The sequence below is a fragment of the Electrophorus electricus genome, chromosome 6 (genome assembly GCF_041902795.1).
Source record: "Electrophorus electricus isolate QZ-2024a chromosome 6, ASM4190279v1, whole genome shotgun sequence".
Lineage (NCBI taxonomy): Eukaryota > Metazoa > Chordata > Actinopteri > Gymnotiformes > Gymnotidae > Electrophorus > Electrophorus electricus.
The window spans coordinates 5492886-5513003 of NC_137502.1; the positions used below are offsets into that span (position 1 = coordinate 5492886).

A 20118-nucleotide genomic window follows, 5' to 3' on the forward strand; every position below is an offset into this window, starting at 1 on the left:
GTTTTTAAATATTAAATAATTTAATATCAATTGTTCTTTATAAATAGCTCGTACGTTACTTGCAGTGACGGTTTTGTGAGGATTTTTTGGTCCCACCTACTGATCTCTGAGGTAACGGCACCGACCAGCATTTCATGTGATACCACTCACCATCCTGTCCTTGACGTCACAATTGTCGAACGGAACTAGCCCCGCCCACTGCCGATAGAACCCGCCTCTAAGAGACCCAGGCGGGTTTCGCCGCCAGTGCTGTGGATTGCGCAGAGCTGCGCGCTCGTCAGCGTCCCCGCTGCTGCCCGCAAATGCGCGTACGAGGACTCGACTCACTGGCTTCTCGGTTCAGCTTCGCGTACGCTGCTGCTGACTACTACACGACGACCAACATGTCAAGAAACCAGAGGACGCCGCTCAAAAACGCCGACAACGTGGTCGAGGTGAAGAGCAAAGTAAGTCTGATTATTGATGTATTTGGATCGGCGGAGGTGCCGTTTCGCAGCTTGTCCGTGTACACTTTGCGCACGAATGCGCGAAAGACCCCTTTCGTTGGGAACTACACATATGACAAAAATACACCAGTAGGCTACTGTAATTTACGTTTAATAACGTATATTTTTCATTTTGGATAGTAGACCGTAGAGGGCGTGAAAGGCTGGTGTTGTCGATTGTAAAATTTGTGCGTCGGCACGTCCTGGGCGCTAGACGAGCGCTTGGCTCGAGTTGTGTTTGGCTCATTATGACACGTTGTACTGAACGTCTGGACCATATGTTCTCTGCGATGCTGCTGGGAGCGGATGTACTGGGGTTCTGGTGCATTGGGAGTCATCGAGAAGACGGTCGAAATGAGGCGATAGGGCCCCATTGATCGGTGTCATACCATGCACCACCGGTGCGGTAATATTATGCACCCCCGTCTCAAGCATACGTGTCCTCAAATTGCTATTTTCAGTGAGGTAGAAACGATACCCCGACCGCTGGGTATATTAATGTATAGCTCAGGACATGGACTAATTTTAGGAATTGAACTGTGAGTTTTGATAGGTGTTTAAATATTTCCACTATGACCACTATAAATAGCACAGCGAAACACTCCAACACTGATCATCTTATTCGCAAACAAACTCGATCTGTTGTGGGGTCATGTGACTGCCACAGTCAACAATGATCTAAGGTTATCAATATAAAAGGGGAGATCAAATTCACGAATATTTATATTTATTGACAAGCTATTATTTTACCTCTTAGCTTTGTAGACCCTTCCGTGGTGTTTTGAGGGCATTCGGTTCAGTGTGTTTGTTCTTCTTGGTATTTCAAGGAGAGCAGGCAGCCACAGGCATGCTGTGCTCTATCACTCTCATCTCTAAAGTAATGTTAGGCAAACAGGCAGTGGAACCGTGTAAAAGCTAATAACAGGGAAAGGACTATGGCTTTTCTTCTAAGCACCACATGAAATTAGAGGCTTTGTTTTGACCGATACCACTTCATCTGGGCAAGGAGTGAAATCGGATGTGGAGAGATGGCCGGATGTGTTTCGACTGTCTGAAGGGAATAAATACGTGTGTCCCAGGCCTTAGGCAGAGGTATTGCCTGTGCAAGGGTGCTGTGTTCCTTAGCACAGAATTTGAAGTGTGTTGACCTGATAGTCAAAAAAATGTTAACATTGCTAATCTTTCGTTCTCTTCTCGGCTCTCTCGCACCCTCGTCTACTCACTCTGTGATAGATGATTTGCTAGGGAAACTTTGGATGATTACGCGAACGAAGATCTTATATCTCTGTGAATCAAACTCCTGAGGTAAATGTGAGTTAAATCTTAAACTGCTTTGCGTCAGCCTGGGTGTTATACTGTACTGACAGCTCCCCGCTCCTTCCTTTTGGAGTCATGACAGAAGCTTTATTTAGGGTCTGCTCACTCCAAACATCTATATTTTCGAGGTTTGGATGATGTGGAAAGGTTCGGTTCTGCTGTGCTCTCTGTAGGAGTGGCACTTGCAGCATGCTACTTGAGGCTGAGGGTGGCATGCCTTTAGTTTTGGCTGGTTTGGATTGTAAGTGTTTGTTTGGCTCTGCTGTATGCACAACTCCGTGCCTGCGAAGATATACTGCAGGTAAGCAAGGCAGGTTTCTGGATGCTGGCACTGTGTGCACAGTGGATGCTTCTGAAAAGCAGAAGGCACAGAGTAGCGTGTACTCAGGTTTGGTCTACATTGTAAGTTATGTATTAAAACATGGACACAGAAATACCCTTTCTAAACATCAGCCCTTTTTATAGATCTGTAATTGATGCTACTGTGTAATTTTAGTCCATTTCCACCTGCTAGAGAGAGAGAGGGAGAGAGAGAATGTGAGAGAAAATGAGAGCTATATCCAGATCAGCCAGAAATAAATCAGTTGAAATGCATCATCATGCATTATCATGGACTTGCTGTAGACAGCCATCGAATTTATGTAACCGAGACCAACACAGGAAGAACCAAGGCGTGAACTTCCCGTAAGATTCTTCCAGATGACCCTGTGAGGGACATTGAAATATCAGTTAGCCGCGGCCTCAGTTTGTCAGTGAAGACACAGCTTCTACAGTATCTGTTAAGGCACTCGAGGCCACGCTCTTAACCTTCAGCGCCATCAAAGGGCCTTGTTCTTTTCATTTTCTTCCGTCTCTTGCACACTGGACACATCTTTGTGATCAAGGAAGTCCTGGTTCTTTGCGTGCGTGCTGTATCTATTCTAGTGCTGGGCTGACCCTGCCTCAGTCCCTCCCTATTCCTCTGCCACCTCAGTGGCTCCTCATAGAGCCCGTGAGTGCACATCAAAGCGAGAGGCAGGTGCAGGCAGTCTTGAAATAGCCAGAAGAGTGTGTGTGTGTGTGTGTGTGTGTGTGCGCGCGAGTGTGAATGTGTGTGCATGTTTGCTTTTGTGTATGTATGCTTGCACATGCATTCATGTGCTTTTTTTAAATGTCCAATAAAATAGCCATGTTAGACTGGCCTATAAAAAGTAACGACTCAGATTATTCCCAAATTATCGTTCAATTATTACCAAAAAATAGCTTCACTCACTAAATGGAATACAGAGATTATGGTAGGAATTAGCTATAAAAAGAAGACAAAGTATCATAGTGCACTAGATCTAATACAGTTCCTTTATGCTGAGCACCTCCCCTTTGCTTTGTGCCCGGGTAACCTGGGTAACCCTCCAATGTTTGTGTGCCACAGTTTGAAGCAGAATACCGTCGATTCGCGCTGCAGAGGAGCAGTGCCAGCGGCTTCCAGGAGTTCTACCGCCTGCTGCAGAACGTGCACCGCATCCCTGGTGTGGACGTGTTGCTCGGCTATGCCGACGTCCACGGCGACCTACTGCCCATCAACAACGACGACAATTTCCACAAGGCTCTGTCGTCCGCCAGCCCCCTGCTACGAGTTATCATCCAGAGAAGAGGTAAGGGTGTTGCCGATCTGTCCTGGAGGAGCGACCCTGGTGGAGGCGGTAGTGTTGGGCACTAAGTGGAAAGCCTTTGTAGTTGGTGTTGTGTCCTTTGATGTTGGAGAGGCTATGTGGCTGTGTGAACGTGAGCTTGCCGGTGCGCTCGTGAACGGTGAACAACGGTAGGAGGCGTTCATTTAAGGACGTCCCATCCAGAGGTGCCGTAGTTTGCTGCTGCTTACCGCTGTGTGTTGTGTTCGGGCGGAAGGTGGGTAGCATCCTGTCCGTTAACAAAAACAATATATCATCATATTGTGAGTATTGTCTTATGTTAGTGAGTAGGATGGTGGTAGTGTTTGGTGGTGGGGGTGTTAGTTGGTGCCAGTCAGACCTATCTCAGTTTCAGGGCTATGTTTGGCTCCAGGCCAGATCAGAGGAATGCCGATAGTTATGCATAAGACTAGAGCACAGAGCGTTCCTGTCCCTTTCCCTCTCTGTTTTTCTCTCTCTCCATTTCTTTCTGCTTCTCTCTCACTCTTTCTTAGTCTGTCTCCATGTCTCTGTCTCTCTTCTCTCTCTGTTCTGTGTTTCTGCCCCCCCCTCTCTCTCTCTCTCTCTCTCTCTCTCTTGCTCGCTCCCTCTCTCGCTGCTTTTCCCTGTGTGTGTCTCTCTCTCTCTCTTGTTTCTCCATTACTCCTGGGGTCATGGTCAGTGGCTCTGATCAAAACATAATCTTCAGCACAACATTCTGGAAAATGTGCTGCCAGTGCCCTTAAGAACTGTTTTCACCATCGTGCCTTTCTCCTCTGGTTCACCATCGTGCCTTTCTCCTCGGGTTCACCATCCTGCCTTTCTCCTCTGGTTCACCATCCTGCCTTTCTCCTCTGGTTCACCATCCTGCCTTCCTCCGCTGTTTCTGTTTGTGTAATGTTTTTGGAGATGCTAATCATCTGTGGATGGTTTCGACACCCCCCCCTCCACACCCACTCACGCTCTGCAAAGACTACCCTCTTTCATAGTGGGAGTAGCTGCCAAAGAGATGCTCTCTCTGTTACACTTTCATACATTGCATCAAACTTCCTCGTAATTATAACTTCATGAAAATGATTTCGGAGTTGTTCTTCTTATTTACAGGGTGCTCATATCTCAGTGAGTAACACTGCTGGTGAGCTCCTTAGTGACTGTGTGGTTGCTTAGTGTCAGTAGGGGGCTTAAAAGAACCCGTTTGTCACAGTGAATATAAGGCCTGGCTCTGTGGTCATAGCGTGCTCGTCCTGTTTCTCAGTATCTTTTGAGAAGACTACGACAGGCGTTACCATTTACAGGACCTCATTGAATTTGTTTGGTGGGTGGAGCTTAGGGTTAGAATGTTGTGCGTGTGTGTGACAGAGGGATGCATTGTTTGCTTGTATGGGCCTGAACACCCCACACACTGGGAACAACTAGTGCTGCATCAGCACTGCTGCCTGGCTCTGACACTACCACAGACACACGCGCGCACATGCGCGCACACACACACAGGCATAAGGTCAACACAACCAGCTGGATTGCTGCAATAATCAAGGAATGTGGAGGATGTGAGAAGGTGAACTATATTCTAGTGTGGTGTGAAACCTAGGGAGATGTGGTTCTTTTGATGTGGGGTGCTGGTCTCAGTTTGGGTGATGGTGAGCATAAGGCGGGGGGGGGGGGGGGGGGGCGAGTTTGATATGAGGTGGGGTGAGAAATGTTACTAAGGAGAAGCTGTTTTCCAGCAAACAGGATTGGATGATTTAATATGAGATGAAAAGGAGGGGAAAACGGTGAGAGCGGGATTAGATGCTGAATTTTGCCATCCTATTTTTCGAAATATCTTCAATAGCATTATTATCTGAGTAAGAGAAAGGGTGCCTGACTGAGTGAGTGTGTAGGCATAACCACGTATTACATAATCCCCGTTTGAATCACGAATATGCATTGTGTCACGGCTGTGGAGTAGAAAGGCAAGGGCCACGTGTGTCCATTACTACAGGAGCCTGCTCACACTTACTCAGAGACTCTGAATTAAGGTAGAATTCTAACAGCTCCTTGGACCAACCGTCTAAAATGGCAAGCAAGTTTTAAAGAAATCTTCTGTCATCTCTTGTAGGTTGATTTTTGAAATCCTCTAGACACAGGGCATGGCTAAACATACATGGGTAAAGCCTGATATTAGCATTTTCCATTACTTTTCAGTTGTGTGGGTCTGAATCCATGTCCATATGCGTGTGTGCTTGTGTGTGAACGCGCCCGCGCGCAGGTAAGGCCGCTAGCCCTTTGGCGATATGTGAACGTTTTCGGTTTAAAGGAGAGTAAGAGCTTGGATCTGCTCTCTCCTTCCAGCTGCCAGTCCCAGTCCCCCATCTCCCTCGTGTCTGACTGTGTGCTCTCAGATTTCTGTTAACTTGGCTTTCAGGCTGGATCTGTTTAATAAAGCCTGTTGTGAGGGGAGCCGCATGCCGCGTATCCCAGCAGGCTTATCGCGGTGGCAGGCTGCTCTGGGCTGCCGCGCTGTCGCCAACCCATTACAGCTTCATATGCTCCGTAAGAGGAAAATGGCTTTTTTTTTTTTTTCCTGCTGCACTGAATTTTCCATTTATTTATCTATCTATCTATTTATTTATTTATTTATTTATTTTTGTATTACCCAACCCTTTCATATTTTTTGTGGTCTAGAGATGGCTTAGTTCTACTTGGGATTTGTGTAGCATGTTGGCTGCTGATGGAATCCTCTCGGTTCGTATTTAGCATTCGGCTTCTTTCCCTTGGTTTACAGAATTCTGGTGTTTTGACTCACACTATTGTTGTGTTCTTATGACCTGCTAATGTTGTGATAATGACCCCCCACCCCTCCGCTGAAACATCTAGAAGGACAAGGTTATATAACCTACATCGTACTGGAGGATAGGCTGTGGTGACAGGCTGTGGTGAGTCTCCTTCTGCCTCTCTCTTCCCTCCACTGTATGTTGTAACTCTTTTATATGGCAGATGTCATCTTTCTCAGCTCATTGAAAAAGCAGGACTGTTTGGGTAATAAAAAGGTTTGCCTGTGCCTGCCTGCTACTGACACCTGCTCTCATCAGAGCAGATCAAAAGCGGCAGGGCATTGCCTTCACATGTAGGTGCGTGCTTGTGTGTGCATGCACGTTTGTGGAGGGCAGAAGAAGTGAATGTTTGATTTATTGTGCTGAGCTCGTGGGTTTGGTCTGCACAGTGTTTTAGAGGCAGATACAGCAGTGTTGTAAATTTTGACAGAGGGTGGAAATTCGTGAAGGAAATGCATCAGGACTGTGGACTGGACGGACCAGTTCTTAAGAATGTGGCTCTTAAAGTGCACTTGTGTTTATGATGTCCGTAAATGTCAGCCCACAAATAGAAATGCAAATAAAATTGATTGGTGACATTTGTTTTGATCATTTATAACATTTTATGTGCTTTAATCAAACACATGCAAGTCAAGATGAATGAAAATTGCATTTTTCTAGTTCTTATTTTATTCCAGCCTTAATTTTTCCAGGCCGAAAGTCCAAAAATACCATCACATTGTAAATGATTACTCTAACAACATAAACCCCCAGCAATTTGCAGTCGCAGCATAGTCAACACCAACACTACCTAGAAATCCCCCAACAGTGGTACAAACCAGCTTGTGTAATGTCAGTTAGCCTCCAGACCTGCTCTGAGCAGAAGTGATTTACATGCTACAGAGATGAAGGATCAGCTGTGTGCCTGAGATCATGCGCTGTCTCTAATCAGTTATTCCCCACCCTGTGTTCTCTTCCTCCCCCCGTCTGTCTGTCTCTCTGTCTGTCTCTGTCTCTCTATCTCTCAGCGGGGGCTTTAAGAGCAGCCTAACTGAAACGCAGAGGAGATTGATGGACCTTTTAGTATGAGCTCATCCCACATAACACAAGCAGTGGATAATGGCGTCCTCATGGCAGATGGGGACCAATGAGACTAGCAGGCAATGCTGACATCAGTAATACAGGCAAATAGAAGGAGCTTTGCTGTAAAGCCTACCGCAACAAAATTCTGTTCAGCGTACTACTTCAAAACCGGATAGATCTCTCTAGCTAAAAAAGTATTCTGTGGCCTTCTTTCACGAGGATAAAGTGCTGAGTGCAAGTGAAATTAAAAACACTGAGCAAAAGGTTCATATGCATCTCTATCTTCTGTGCTTTAAATGTATGCCACAGACTAATTTATCAGATGCAGGCTGAGATTAGAGATCTGTCTATGCTGTAAATTCAATATTGATTAGGCGTTAAAACCATTTAGTATGGCACAGGGTGAGCGTGTAGCACGGTCCTTGTAGCTGTATGTTGTATTAAAAAAAAGAAATAAATCAAATAGAGGGAAATTGCAGCGTTGTAGATCAAATACTGTGCAGCTGCAGACGTAGTGGAAGGGAAGCGAGCTAAGCTGAAGCAGAGGCGTGTCGCGTGTACACAGCCACTGCTTAGAGGGCTGCCCTCATACACGTGTACACGCGTGTGCTCGGTGGGTACAAACAGGTGCTCTCTCTCTCTCTTTTTTTTTTTTTTTTTTTTTTTTTTAAATTGTCTGTGTGTCTTTGTTTCTGTGTTTGTGTGTGTGTGTGAGAAACGCCAGAGAGATGGAAACTCCACCGATATGTCTTGTTTGTGCTGTTGGATCTGTTCACTGAGGTGGTGAACGACCTCCTCTTTTCCACTGCAGGAAAAGCTGCGTCTCATTAGTAACGGAGGTCTGCAAGGAGGAGCCCCGCTCTCAAAACAACACACTGCCAGTGCATAGTGTTTTCCTGGTTAACAGGTGTGTTATTAGCTAATTAGCCAATGAGATTGCAGACTAATGCCCATTTGGTGTTTACATCAATAAGACTGTAGGAGGTGGTGAGACATGGGAGTGGCAGATACTACACACACACACACACACACACACACACACAGAGAGAGACTGCAAAGACAGAGGGCAGGATGATCAGAGTTTCCAGCAGATGTTCGTGTGTGTGTGTGTAATGTGTTTAAGTATAGTCCACAGGGTGAAGTGGAAGGCGTGTGTATGGCACACTCCAATTGTTTGGTTGCTCGAGTTAGTTTCCCCAGCACTGCTGAGTTGTGAACATAACGAATGGTGGATTGTTCATATGGGAAAGTGAGAAGAAAACTGCTGAAAAAGACCTGTAGCAGAGAGAAGGGAGAGGATGAGGGAGAGGAGAAAGGAGTTTGATCGAGACACAGAAGGAGGGAAAGTGAGGAATGAGACAGGAAAGGAGGATGGGTGGCACACCGCTACATCTGTTGTGCAGGTGTGTGCTCCTAGCTAGAGGAGTCTCTCTGTCTTTCTGTCTCTCTGTCTGTCTGTTCTTGCTATTTCGAATAATGATAGGGAACACCTGCCTTGAGAGAGCCTCACTTGCTTTGTGTTCGTGTGAATCTCACCCACCAGTCTCCAGATGCCTCTCAGCTGGCTGATGCCTCCGTTTTGGAACGCAGTCGCTACTCACAGCTCAATCTCTTGCCGGCATCTCTGCATAGCTGCTTTGCAAAGAATGCATGGTTGCTGAGAGTGAGCGTGACCTCTAACTCTTCTCCTATTGGTTGTCGGAAACGCCTTGCTCGCAGGGTATAGGTCAGTAAGTTGTCGAGACAATGAGCAGGCGAATCAGAAAGCAGGGCGTGGTGTGAACTGGATGGCCTGCCTGCTCCACAGGTGTGGTATCTGAGCCCCAATCTCCATGACAACCATGCAAATGGAAACCACTGTTTAGGGAACAGTGAAGGAGAGGTGCAAGCAAAACAGAGATGTGAGTGAAAGAGAGAGGGGGGGGGGAATAGGAGAGAGGTGATGGGGACCAAAGAGGAGGAGCAGAGACTGATCAAAGAGGAAAAGAGTGCCAGGAGGGAGAGAGACAGATGAGGAGAGTTGGAGACTGGGCCAGTCTCGCTGCCATTTTTAACCCTCTCCTGGCAAAACTGGTTCAGGCTAATTTTAGAGCGCGTTCCTGTGCGGTGCGGTAGGCGACGTCTGAGAACACCACTCCCTGGGATGACACGTGCGTTTTGACAGTCTGCATTTATTTTTGGGGACCGTTTTTGAACTGAGTCCATAAGCCTTCCGGGGAATGAGGAAGTGGGTGTGATCTGGCCCAGCAGGAGCTTGGTGCAGAGCCTGGGTTTCCTGCCCCCCCCACCCAAAATCAGACGCTTGGGCCATGAGTCAATGGGCGTATGCTGTCCCTCAATGAGATGACATGGAGCTTCTACAGGACATGCAGGACATGCAGGACAAGGGAGGAACGCCCTCCCTGACTGGCAGCTGCCTACATGTGGATTAGGAAGAGAACGTGCACTTCCTATATTTAGCTGCAGAGAGCTGCTTCTGGGTCAGTCATGACCTCTTTGGACATAGAAACAAGTATACATATAGCTATAATTAGATCTGATCAAAGATCAGCCCTTGCACTGGAGCTATGAAACCCAGACCGCTAAAGGACTGAAGGTTAATCTCCATTCACGTTGTGGCAGGATGAACTCTCGACCCAGGACAGAGAAGTGGAAAAACAGAACCTGTTTAATCTCGATGGAGGAAGTCAACCTGGCTCTGTGGAAGTTTATTTTATTTTGTGTACACCTTCTGCTCTGCTGGGCCATTTCCCACAGAAGGAAGTAGTAAAGCTCAGAAACGTGTCTTTCTCCACTCTGGCTTTGTCTGTACTTTTGCTGGAAGCACCTTTCTTATGTCTACACTAGAAACATCTTACCTGATACCTCCACACACCACTTTCTTAGACACACCTGTTTAATGGGTGTACAGGTCCATACTGTATTCCAGTTGTGTCCATTCAGATTTGTCAATCTCCCTCGTTCATCACTGGTCTGTTTATGACCACATGACCCCTGCTGACTGGATATGGCAAACCCCATCTGAACACTGTCTCAGCAATAACCTTGTGGTGATCAGATGGTTCTGGCACAGCAGCGTAGCTGAGGTTTTTCACATGCTTCACATTCGGTGCACAGTTTCAAGTGGTCTGCCACCCACACTATCCACCCAGTAGCTGTCGTATAGTCACAAACAGACCATTGTTGATGTGTGAGCAGAAGGGCTGATGACCTGTGCATGGCAAGAGGAGGCGTGAAGCCTCTCAACTGTAACTGACTGGTGAAGTACTTACCGAGATCTTAGCACAGACCTCGGCTGTAATCTAACGAATGAAAATAAAAGATTGCGGTTCATTTCTTTCCTTAATGGTTGGGAGGTTGCATGATGCATGTGCTTGTGTTTAATCATAATCCCAGGATTAGGATTAGGGATTAGAACTGGCCCTCATCAACCTCTTGGGTAATTCCAGACAATCCCCTATTTGTTACGACCCTGTTTATATGTGTGTATATGTGCACGATTGTTGTGTATACTTCAGTATGCTGTATGGTTTTTACATGTCTTGTAAGTTTATATCATGGTATGTGACGTTGGTAGAGTCAACTATATCTAAGCACTATCACACTAAATTGTTAATACATCTTTCCTTTCACACCATCACTTTAAAGTGTGCATGTATATACATGCATGTATGTATGTATGTGTGTGTGAGTGAGTGAACAGATCTTAAAGTTTTCCTGTACACATTAGACTGCGTGGGGCAAGGGGCGGGGCAGTTTGCGGGTGTTTCCTTGCCATAGAGAACATATGGCCAAGTGTTGGCTTCCAGATGGTAGTAGTACAGGGTGAGGTCATATTCTCAGGGCGATACACAGGCAGCAGAGCGCGTGTGTGATTGACAGGCATGTGTGCCTTACTGTAGCCTGCCACACCCAGACAGGGATTGAAACCCACAACACCGTGACTTCTACAGGAAAGAACAAAAGAAAGCGAAGTCAAAAAGATGAACGTAATTACCATATTGTATATCTGAAAACCAGATGACATTTGGAGCAGGAAGTCGCAGCTCTTTAGAACGAGGATTTTCAGTTTCAGCCATCAGCAGCTAAGAATGTAAATCTAAAACCATTAAAGAAATAATTAAATGAACAATTTGTCATCCTTTGGCAGGTCTATTGACTCGGACTAATGAAAGTGACAGTGATAAGATCTGACATAAAGTGCGACTGAAATGTAAAACACAGACGTTAACGGTTGCATGAGTTATGCCAGCACAGCAGGGGTCATTAGGTGACAGATGTAATTGGACCCAGAACCATAAGACAACAGGGAGAGACAGGCAGACAGACGGGGGGGACGGGGGGTGCCCCCGAGCAGTTCTCCATCAACATCTTCACACGTAGCCAGCGGCAGTGGGGGCACACCACATGCCCCCCTCACACCCAGCAGTTATTAAGGGACGTGCACACTTGATGTTGCCATGTGCTGGTCTTTAGGGTGGACAGGGAGTGCTTCTAAATGAAACGGACAGTCGTCTGGTATTTATCATATTGGTATTTTTAATAATAATAAATACTTTCTCTCATACTGGCCTGTCCACTGTCAATGTAAGGGTGGAAATCTGTGGTGGAGGCTCACAGCGCTTGGTACAGACTGTGGAATTGGGGCTGTAAAGCAGAGAGTTCAGAACATCAGTTACGATCAGTTGCAAGCAAGAGTGCAGCGCGTTCGAGTCTTCATAGTTTTTGCCTTAATGTTTACCTGTTTAATCAGAGGAGACACTGACTGTGGATTAGGCTTGAAAAGCACAATACGTGTCTCTGCAGTAACCCTCCGTGGTGATGTATGGTGTCAAAAACCCCAGCCCCTTCCGTAACAGGACATGAAGTGTTAAGCTTCTGTTAATAAGCCACCTTTCACTAGCATAACACACTGCTTAGACACGGAGCCATGAAGGCAATAAGATAGGATATCTACAATAATATACTTGACTCAGACTCTGGACAGTGAGATTCAGGCTGATGTTGATTGTGGAATTTTTTGGTTCCAGCATATTTTATGTTTGTTCCAGAAACTTCCACAACTTGAGTAAAGCCACTTTTTACCAAAGTGACTTACAATTACGTCTGAATACAACTTGAGCGGTTGATGGTGGCAACTTGGCAGTGGTGGGGCTTGAACTGGCAACCGTATCTACTGAGCTACCACGGCCTTCTTCACTTCAGTGAGCAGGTCTGTTTGTGCCCATGTACATAACGAAACTGGGAGTTTTGCATATTTAGCTGTTGGCGGTCAGTAGGCAGTTTAATATTTGGCACAGAGGGGGGAAAATGATGGAAAGAGAGGGAGACAGACAGCATGTACCTCTTCATATCCTTCACAGAGGTATCAACAAAAAGATGCATCAAGCCATAGGTGAACAGTAATGTGTCTGTCATATCATTGAACCCACTGCACTGCCACAGTCCTTCTACTTGATTATATTTCCCAGAATGCCCTACAAGGCCCTCTGAGGCTCTCTTAATGCAGAGAGATGTGCGCAAGGTGCTCGGCACCGTTTCACACGGCAGGCGTGTACAGTCAGTATGGGTATTGTGGTTACATTTCCCGGGTTTCTCTGTGATTCCGTGATTCATCCATTATCATTTTCTATTTCTGTGACTGATTTTGTTTTGTTCATAGCTGTACCCCAAGCTTTATCGTCTGGTTTGCATAACACCTTGTGTGCAAGCCTTCAGCCAGAGAACGGTGTGTTCGTGTTGGAGTGATTTGTCATGAGAGCCTAGATTTTGCTCTTCATAAAGCCCACCTAGAACTGAGCAGGTCTTTTGTAGTCCTCAGTGCTTTATACCTTATAGAATTTTCTGGAATTCTGCAGAAATCCTTTGTTCTTGTGCTCCTGCTTCATCTGGCTTAGTGTCTTCCATCTTCATGAATAACTTATTCGGGTCTGTTCAGTGGCAGTGCATGACCTCTGCAGCTCCAGATAGGAGTAATTTGATAAGAGGCTTAGTAACGTTGTTATGACGCTTAGACTGGGAGTGTGGCGGGGGGGGTGTATGTGTGTTTGGGTGGGCCGGGGTTTGTACCATAACCTCTTCTGACTTGCTGTCTGCTCATATTCTCCCGGATTGCATTAATGTGAGGTTGCTGGAGCAACGGAGTGACTTTGAGTGGGTTTGGTGATTAGTCATATACTGTGATTCATATGACATCCAGCTGAAGTGATGGGGGTGAGGGATAGAAGTGGATGAGATGGAGGAGTATCTGTGGATGTTGATTGTGTGTGTGTGTGTGTGTGTGTGTGTGTGTGTGTGTGTGTGTGTGTGTGTGTGTGTGTGTGTGTGTAAGGATGATCTGTTTAATGTTTTTTCAGCCTTCTATATGCATTAACCTTTAATCTCTCAGCTATACATCACATTACTACGTTAATGCACATGGTGTTTATTGCATGCAATGTGAAAACACACACATTTCTCATTCCTCATTTTATACCCTGACTTTTCCTTTCAATAACAACAAAGAAACAAACCTACGGTAGTTAAAAGACCAATTTCTTCCTCCCTTGTCAGCCAACAGAATTCGGGGGGGGGGGGGGTCACCTGGCTTGGGCAGGCCAGTCCCATCATCTCCTTGTACCCCCCGCCGTCGGCCCTGGCTGGTTTTGCAGCAGACGGGACAACCCCTCCCTTCCTCCCCTGAGCAGTTTAATAACACAGCCTGCGCTGCTCTCTGTAGGGGGGCAGCCTTTCGGCGTAACGGAGCTAGACAGTCTGAACTCCAGCTGTGTGAGAAGCATGTAACAAAAGCAAAGCGAAGTTGCATGAAATTCACTGTGACACATGGGCAGATGTAGCAGTGTACGCTGTGTGTACGCTGTGTGTACGCTGTGTGTACGCTGTGTGTACGCTGTGTGTATGTTGAGAGAGTGACATGAATGGTCCAAAAATGACACGTGCACACACAGCTAAACATGTGTGAGAGTATACATGCACTCGTGTGTGTGTGTGTGTGTGTGTGTGTGTGTGTGTGTGTGTGTGTGTGTGTGTGTGTGTGTGTGTGTGTGTGTGTGTGTGAGAGACACACACACACACACTTTTCTCTGTTGTCCTTGCTAGAATCAATGCATCAGTCTGGACATCTGTCAATGAATATATGGCTCTTCTCATTAGTGTGTGGGTCAGGGGTCGCGGTCCAGCTGGTTCAGGCTGTCCTTCAAGCCCCACATCCTTACTTTCCAGCATCTTCCAGGAGCACGGTGATCAGGAATTAGATATGAAGAGCGCGGTGTAATAATCCAGGGCAATCCAGGGCTGGCCCCTCCACCATCAGACAGCAGGGGCTTACAGTCAATCATCTTAATTGATGTAACGCCCCTGCCCCGAGTGTTTGGACAGAATCACCCAGTGTGCATATGGAACATGATGAAAAAGATGGGAGGATATCAGGCTAAGTAGACACAAGACATAAACAGCTCAATGAATGTTCATTTAAAATGGTGAGCCATGTCTGAAATGTTAATTATGCATTTGAATAACAAAGACTTTGTGCAGATCAGGTGATCTACAGGTCATGTCCACACCTCAAGCATTTCCTGAAGGTCAAAGTGACATGAACATTGCTGAATCTGTGCAGGTTGCTCAGCTGTTGCTTATAGCTCTGCCATATGCGAAAACATTTTGTTTTGCTAACTTTAAGAGATGTCTGGTTTCTGCTGCTGGAAAAAAAATAGTTTTGGGTTGTGTTGCTGGACCACAGTGCTGAACACACACACACACACACACAAAAAACAAACAAAAAACAGTTGTGTTAGACAGCTCTCTTTACTGTATGTTTTGGGTCAGATTTACAGATAAAGTGACAGAGGGCTTGATTAATCTGCTTCACTTGTAATTTAATTCTGTCTACCGAATCTGTCCTTTTACAAGTGGCCAAGAGAGATTTACTGCAGTGGCTTTTTATGTTGATCTATCCATTCCTGCCTCAGCAGTGCCATTAGGGAGATTGAGTCTCTTCCAGCGTTTTGCAGTTTTTAGTTCCTTGTGAATAACATAATAACATAATAACAGTCAACAGTTCACGTTTGCCATTTTCAAAGAATAATGTAAGGGATGGATTCCATTTCACAAGAACAGCGAAGAGGTATGGAACACGTGTTGTGGGCGCCTGCATGGTCAAATGGATATTGAACAGTCTCGGTTAAAGACACATGTGAGCTGATGAAAATGTACCACTTGGTATTCAGGATGGGATCAAGCATTTTTGTGTGTACTTTCACCTGTCTATGACCCTCACTGACACTTTGGTGAATGTAATGTGTTGGTTCTCATTATAACTGTGTAACCAATTTCTCTCTCTCTCTCTCTCTCTCTCTCTCTCTCTCTCCCTCTCTCTCAGATGTGAACGAACCTGTGGTCTTCGGTACGAACTCTCTGCAGAGGAGGAAGAAGGGTTTGGGAGGCCTGCGTTCTGTCCAGCAGAAGAACAAGCCAGCGTTGCTGATTGGCCTGCCGCAGGACTTCCGCCAGATCTCCTCCATCATCGACGTGGACATCCTGCCTGAGACTCACCGCCGCGTGCGTCTGCACAAGCACGGAACCCACAAGCCCCTGGGCTTCTACATCCGGGACGGCGTCAGCGTCCGCATCACGCCCCAAGGGGTGGAGAAAGTACCAGGCGTCTTCATCTCGCGCCTGGTGAGGGGAGGCCTGGCCGAGAGCACGGGCCTGCTTGGCGTGAATGACGAGATCCTGGAGGTTAACGGCATCGACGTGGACGGGAAGTCGCTGGATCAGGTGACGGACATGATGGTGGCCAACAGCCACAACCTCATAGTGACTGTCAAGCCGGCAAACCAGCACAATAACGTGGTGCACCGTGGCAGCAAAGCCTCGGCCAGTAACAGCTCTGCCGGCTCGGGAGGCTCCACCCTCTCTCAGGACTCCATCCTCAGCCCAGCCTCCCAACCCATTAGCCAGTATAGTAACAGCAACAGCGTGGCAGAGGGCGACAGCGATGACGAAGACACCGACCTCATCATCGAGAGTGACAACCTGCCCACTTACACACCCCACCGCCTAACTAATGGGAACGGTGGTCATAGCAACGCTCTCTCATCAGGCGCCTTTGGGCACAAGCCCCTCCCCCAGAGCGTCTCATTGCCTAGCAGCAGCTCTCTGTCGGACAGCAAGGCGTCGCTCAGCTCGCTGACCACACCCACGCACAATGGCAGCCCGATCAAGATGAGCAGCAGCCAAGAGAGCATGAGAGAGGATGGAAACCTCATCACGTTGTGAAGCCGAACCCCCCCCCACCCGGCATGATCTAATCCCACTAGACACCTGCTCTTTAGGAACTGTTGGTGCACAACTTGAGTAAATAAAGTAAAGAGAAAACGCACTGTTTAGTGGTACCATCTCTCCAGTCCCAGAACATCCAGAAGATGGTGGGCTGAGGACTTTCCAAGCTAAAGGGGTAGTACTGGTACTGGTAGTATTGGTGTTGGGAACAGCAGACAGGGCCCTGATGCTCTTCACACGTGGGCTCTTTACACGTGGGCTCTTCACCTCATGGAAGTGCCTTATGGCTCTGTCCTTCCCTCATGCCTTATGTTCTCTTTTTTTTCATTGTCATTTGATCTCGTGCCTGGCCAAAAAAGGTTTTCCATCTCATAGACTGAGAAACTCTTAACACTACGCCAAATGGATGAAGGAACATGCATATTATTCACTCGGTATGTTAGGCACTAAGGAGATACCTAATCCAATCACTAGGTGTATTGTAGATGTGGCTGGGTCTGTCTTCACTCTGCAGTTACACTTGCTCGTCCTGAAATGGAGACTCCTCTTCAGTTTATGTGATGATTCCTGCATGTCAAAAATGCCATAGTAGAATTGGTGATAATAATGATAAAGAATAGTAGTATAAAAGTCTAGTCAAACTGTCTTGATCACCGATGTGTTATACAGCTGTGGCTTTTCTACAAAGGGCTCTGAGAGTTTGTTAGGGCACACCACGTCAGGTTCACGCACATCATCGACTGTACGCTCTAACTGTGGTCCCAGTAGTTGTAAAATCATTGTAATAGTCTGTCTTGCATTTCCGTCTTCTCTAAAAGATGTCTTCGGCAGAGTCACATGTAGGTAATATGTTATCCTGTCCTTTCAGACACGGTTCAGCCTTATAGAACCGCTTTGTGTTGTGGATTCCATGGCAAGGTACATGACATGTTTGCATGGTGGTGCACTTGGAGGATCTCAGCTGGGCCTACCATCACCTGGGTTATGATTAGAACGCGAGTGGAATGATGTGAATATCTGTGCCTCTCGCACTGATGACATTTAAGCAGCCGAGTTCTCTATCACTTCCTGCTATCAAATTCTGCTCTTTCGAGTAGCAGTTTCCCACGGCACTCAGCGTGATTGTCGCCGTGTGCGAGTTTGTGTGTATGAAGTGTAGGCATCAGCCCTTGTCTCAAATGCATGTTCTGGCTCCTCAGTTTCACCCCGCTTCCCTGTTCTCGTAATCTCTCACTTGCCTCCAGCTTCTTCCGAGTGCCGTGGACCCTGGGATAGCTGCATAGCTGGAGGAGCAGGCAGGCTCTCCGTTTGAAGCTGGCCATCTACATTTACTCTCCTGGGGTTGTTATTCATTCCCCCCATTGGTGTAACTACCACCAAGACATGGCTTCACCAAGATCGTGACCTCTCGTGAACTCAGTTGTTTTTGTGCTCACATGCTGTGTGTTTCTGTACAGAAAAAAAAATAGGAAATTCCTTTTTTTTTTTTTCTTCTTTTTTTTTTTTTTTAAAAAGCCAAAATTCTGCACAACTGGGACTTTGTTCATAGAGTCCACAGAGTCCACTTATGGATACTTCAGCCGAAAGTGTGTGCATGTCTGTGTGGTGACCCTTCATTCAGGCAGACGGATAAGACTACCTGATTAATGGGATAGGTGGAACCAGATGCAAAGCAGGAAATAAAGGAGAAAACACAAGGAAGTGATGGATAATGGATAAATAAAATATATCATTACTAATATAATTGAATTTTCATCAACTTGCTAACTGTTAATGGCCATGTGAAGGTTTCAGATAATCATGGAAAAGTGACTGCACTGTAGCCATCAGATGCATGTAGTAAGCCAAGGCTGTATTGAGCCCTTGGAGGTGCAGATTCATCTCTGGTATCTTATCCCTTTCCACTTCGTCAGCAGAACATGTTTGTCACTTTTTACCTAGTACAAATTATTCCTAAAGCAGAGAAGGTCCCTCGTGACATACCTGGCAATAACATCTGCAGTTCTGAGACAGTAACTGGTTAGAGTGAGCTTCTAACAAAAAATGAACACAACCATAGACAGAGCGCATTTAGAAGGCAGGTGGTCAAACTGTAAGGGGAATTTGGGGACATTAAGATTTGTGATCCTGCTCTGGTTATAATATTTATAATATAAAGAGGTTTTATTGTTATTCTTAGAAGGAACTTGATGCAATGTACTGTTATCAGTTTCCAATGGACAGAGATTTATATTCTCTTCATTTAGTGTCTCCATTTACAGTTGATATTAGCACACACATCGGAAATACAACAATCGCCACCACACAAATGACCATATGTACTGAGCATAATTTTTTAAAATATGTATGTATATGTATATACAAATATGAGATAATGGACAATTTTGTAAACTGGGAGCCCTTTTTATTAAAAGAGCATTTTATAAATGTGTAAAATATGGAAAGTTATTTTTCTTATTCTTGTACTTTTGTATGTATATTAGAATCCAGAACAGAACGTTTCTATTTCTTTTGCGTAAGAGAAACCAAACTGAAATCTGAAGAAACCAGTGGTTTTATTTTAATCAGATGGGTGAAGTGTATAATACTGTGAAGGCTATATGCTGATTCTGAAGTGTTCTATGGAGCTAATAAAATATTTAAAATGATTATGCTGTGTTTTATTTGTGGATAATCAAAGTCTTGCACATTATAACCCTCCTCTTATTTAAATTCAAATCCCAAAATTTAGCTAAGGATGAAACAATTTCCATTTCATAAAGCAGTGACTGCATTTGTGAGCACCCCCGGAGTAGAAAAATGAAACCTTGCAGGATATGACAGTGCCCAACTCAGACATTTCATTTCCTGATTTCTGTCTACAGTGGTCTTTGATGATGATCACATGAGTGTAGAACAAAGGGAACTATTCCTTCAGTAGATAATGTTAATGTATTGGGTCTTGAGGCTATCTAAAATCGAGTTTATTTGATTTCTTAAATCGCCGTTAATGTCGTGGGTATGGCTATGGCGCCCTCTGGTGGTCTTCTCCGTTTTTTGTTTTTGTTTTTTTTGTTTTGTTTTTTTTTTAACTCGAACTGTTTCCTTGGTGGCCGGTTGACGAGTAAAATACCCCCACATGAGTATGTGAGAATTCGATTTTTCGATTCAAATCGTGAAACATGCAGCCGCGGAGTACCATGGCACCAGAAAGTAGGCCTGATAAACTGGCGCAGTTTCTGAAAAGATTTGCCACTGTTATAGATACGCTAGAGATCAAAACATTTCAGGTAACGTTAAAGTTACTGTAGCGTCTCTCATCGACCGCTTAAGATCACACAACGAGAATAATCCCACATTATTATTATTGTTGTTGGTGGTGTTGTTTACCTGTATATAGCACCTTTCTCATACTCAAGGACGCTTTACAGATATATATTAGTATTTACAATCACTCACAGTGATGTCACATCATTACTTTTAAATATTTTTTTCCCCGTGGAGTGTAGATGGGAAGTCTGAAGAAGTTCAGAAGTG

The 20118-nt window shown here is 45.6% G+C and overlaps 1 protein-coding gene across 1 annotated transcript; it reads left to right on the top strand.

Annotated features, from left to right (window-relative positions):
* Window positions 1-236: 236 nt before the first annotated feature.
* Window positions 237-19250, top strand: pard6a (par-6 family cell polarity regulator alpha). The gene is made up of 3 exons (XM_027004019.3): window positions 237-446; window positions 3211-3433; window positions 15701-19250. The coding sequence occupies exons 1-3, from the start codon at window positions 303-305 to the stop codon at window positions 16597-16599; spliced, it is 1266 nt and encodes a 421-aa protein (XP_026859820.1). The 5' UTR covers window positions 237-302; the 3' UTR covers window positions 16600-19250.
* Window positions 19251-20118: the final 868 nt, after the last annotated feature.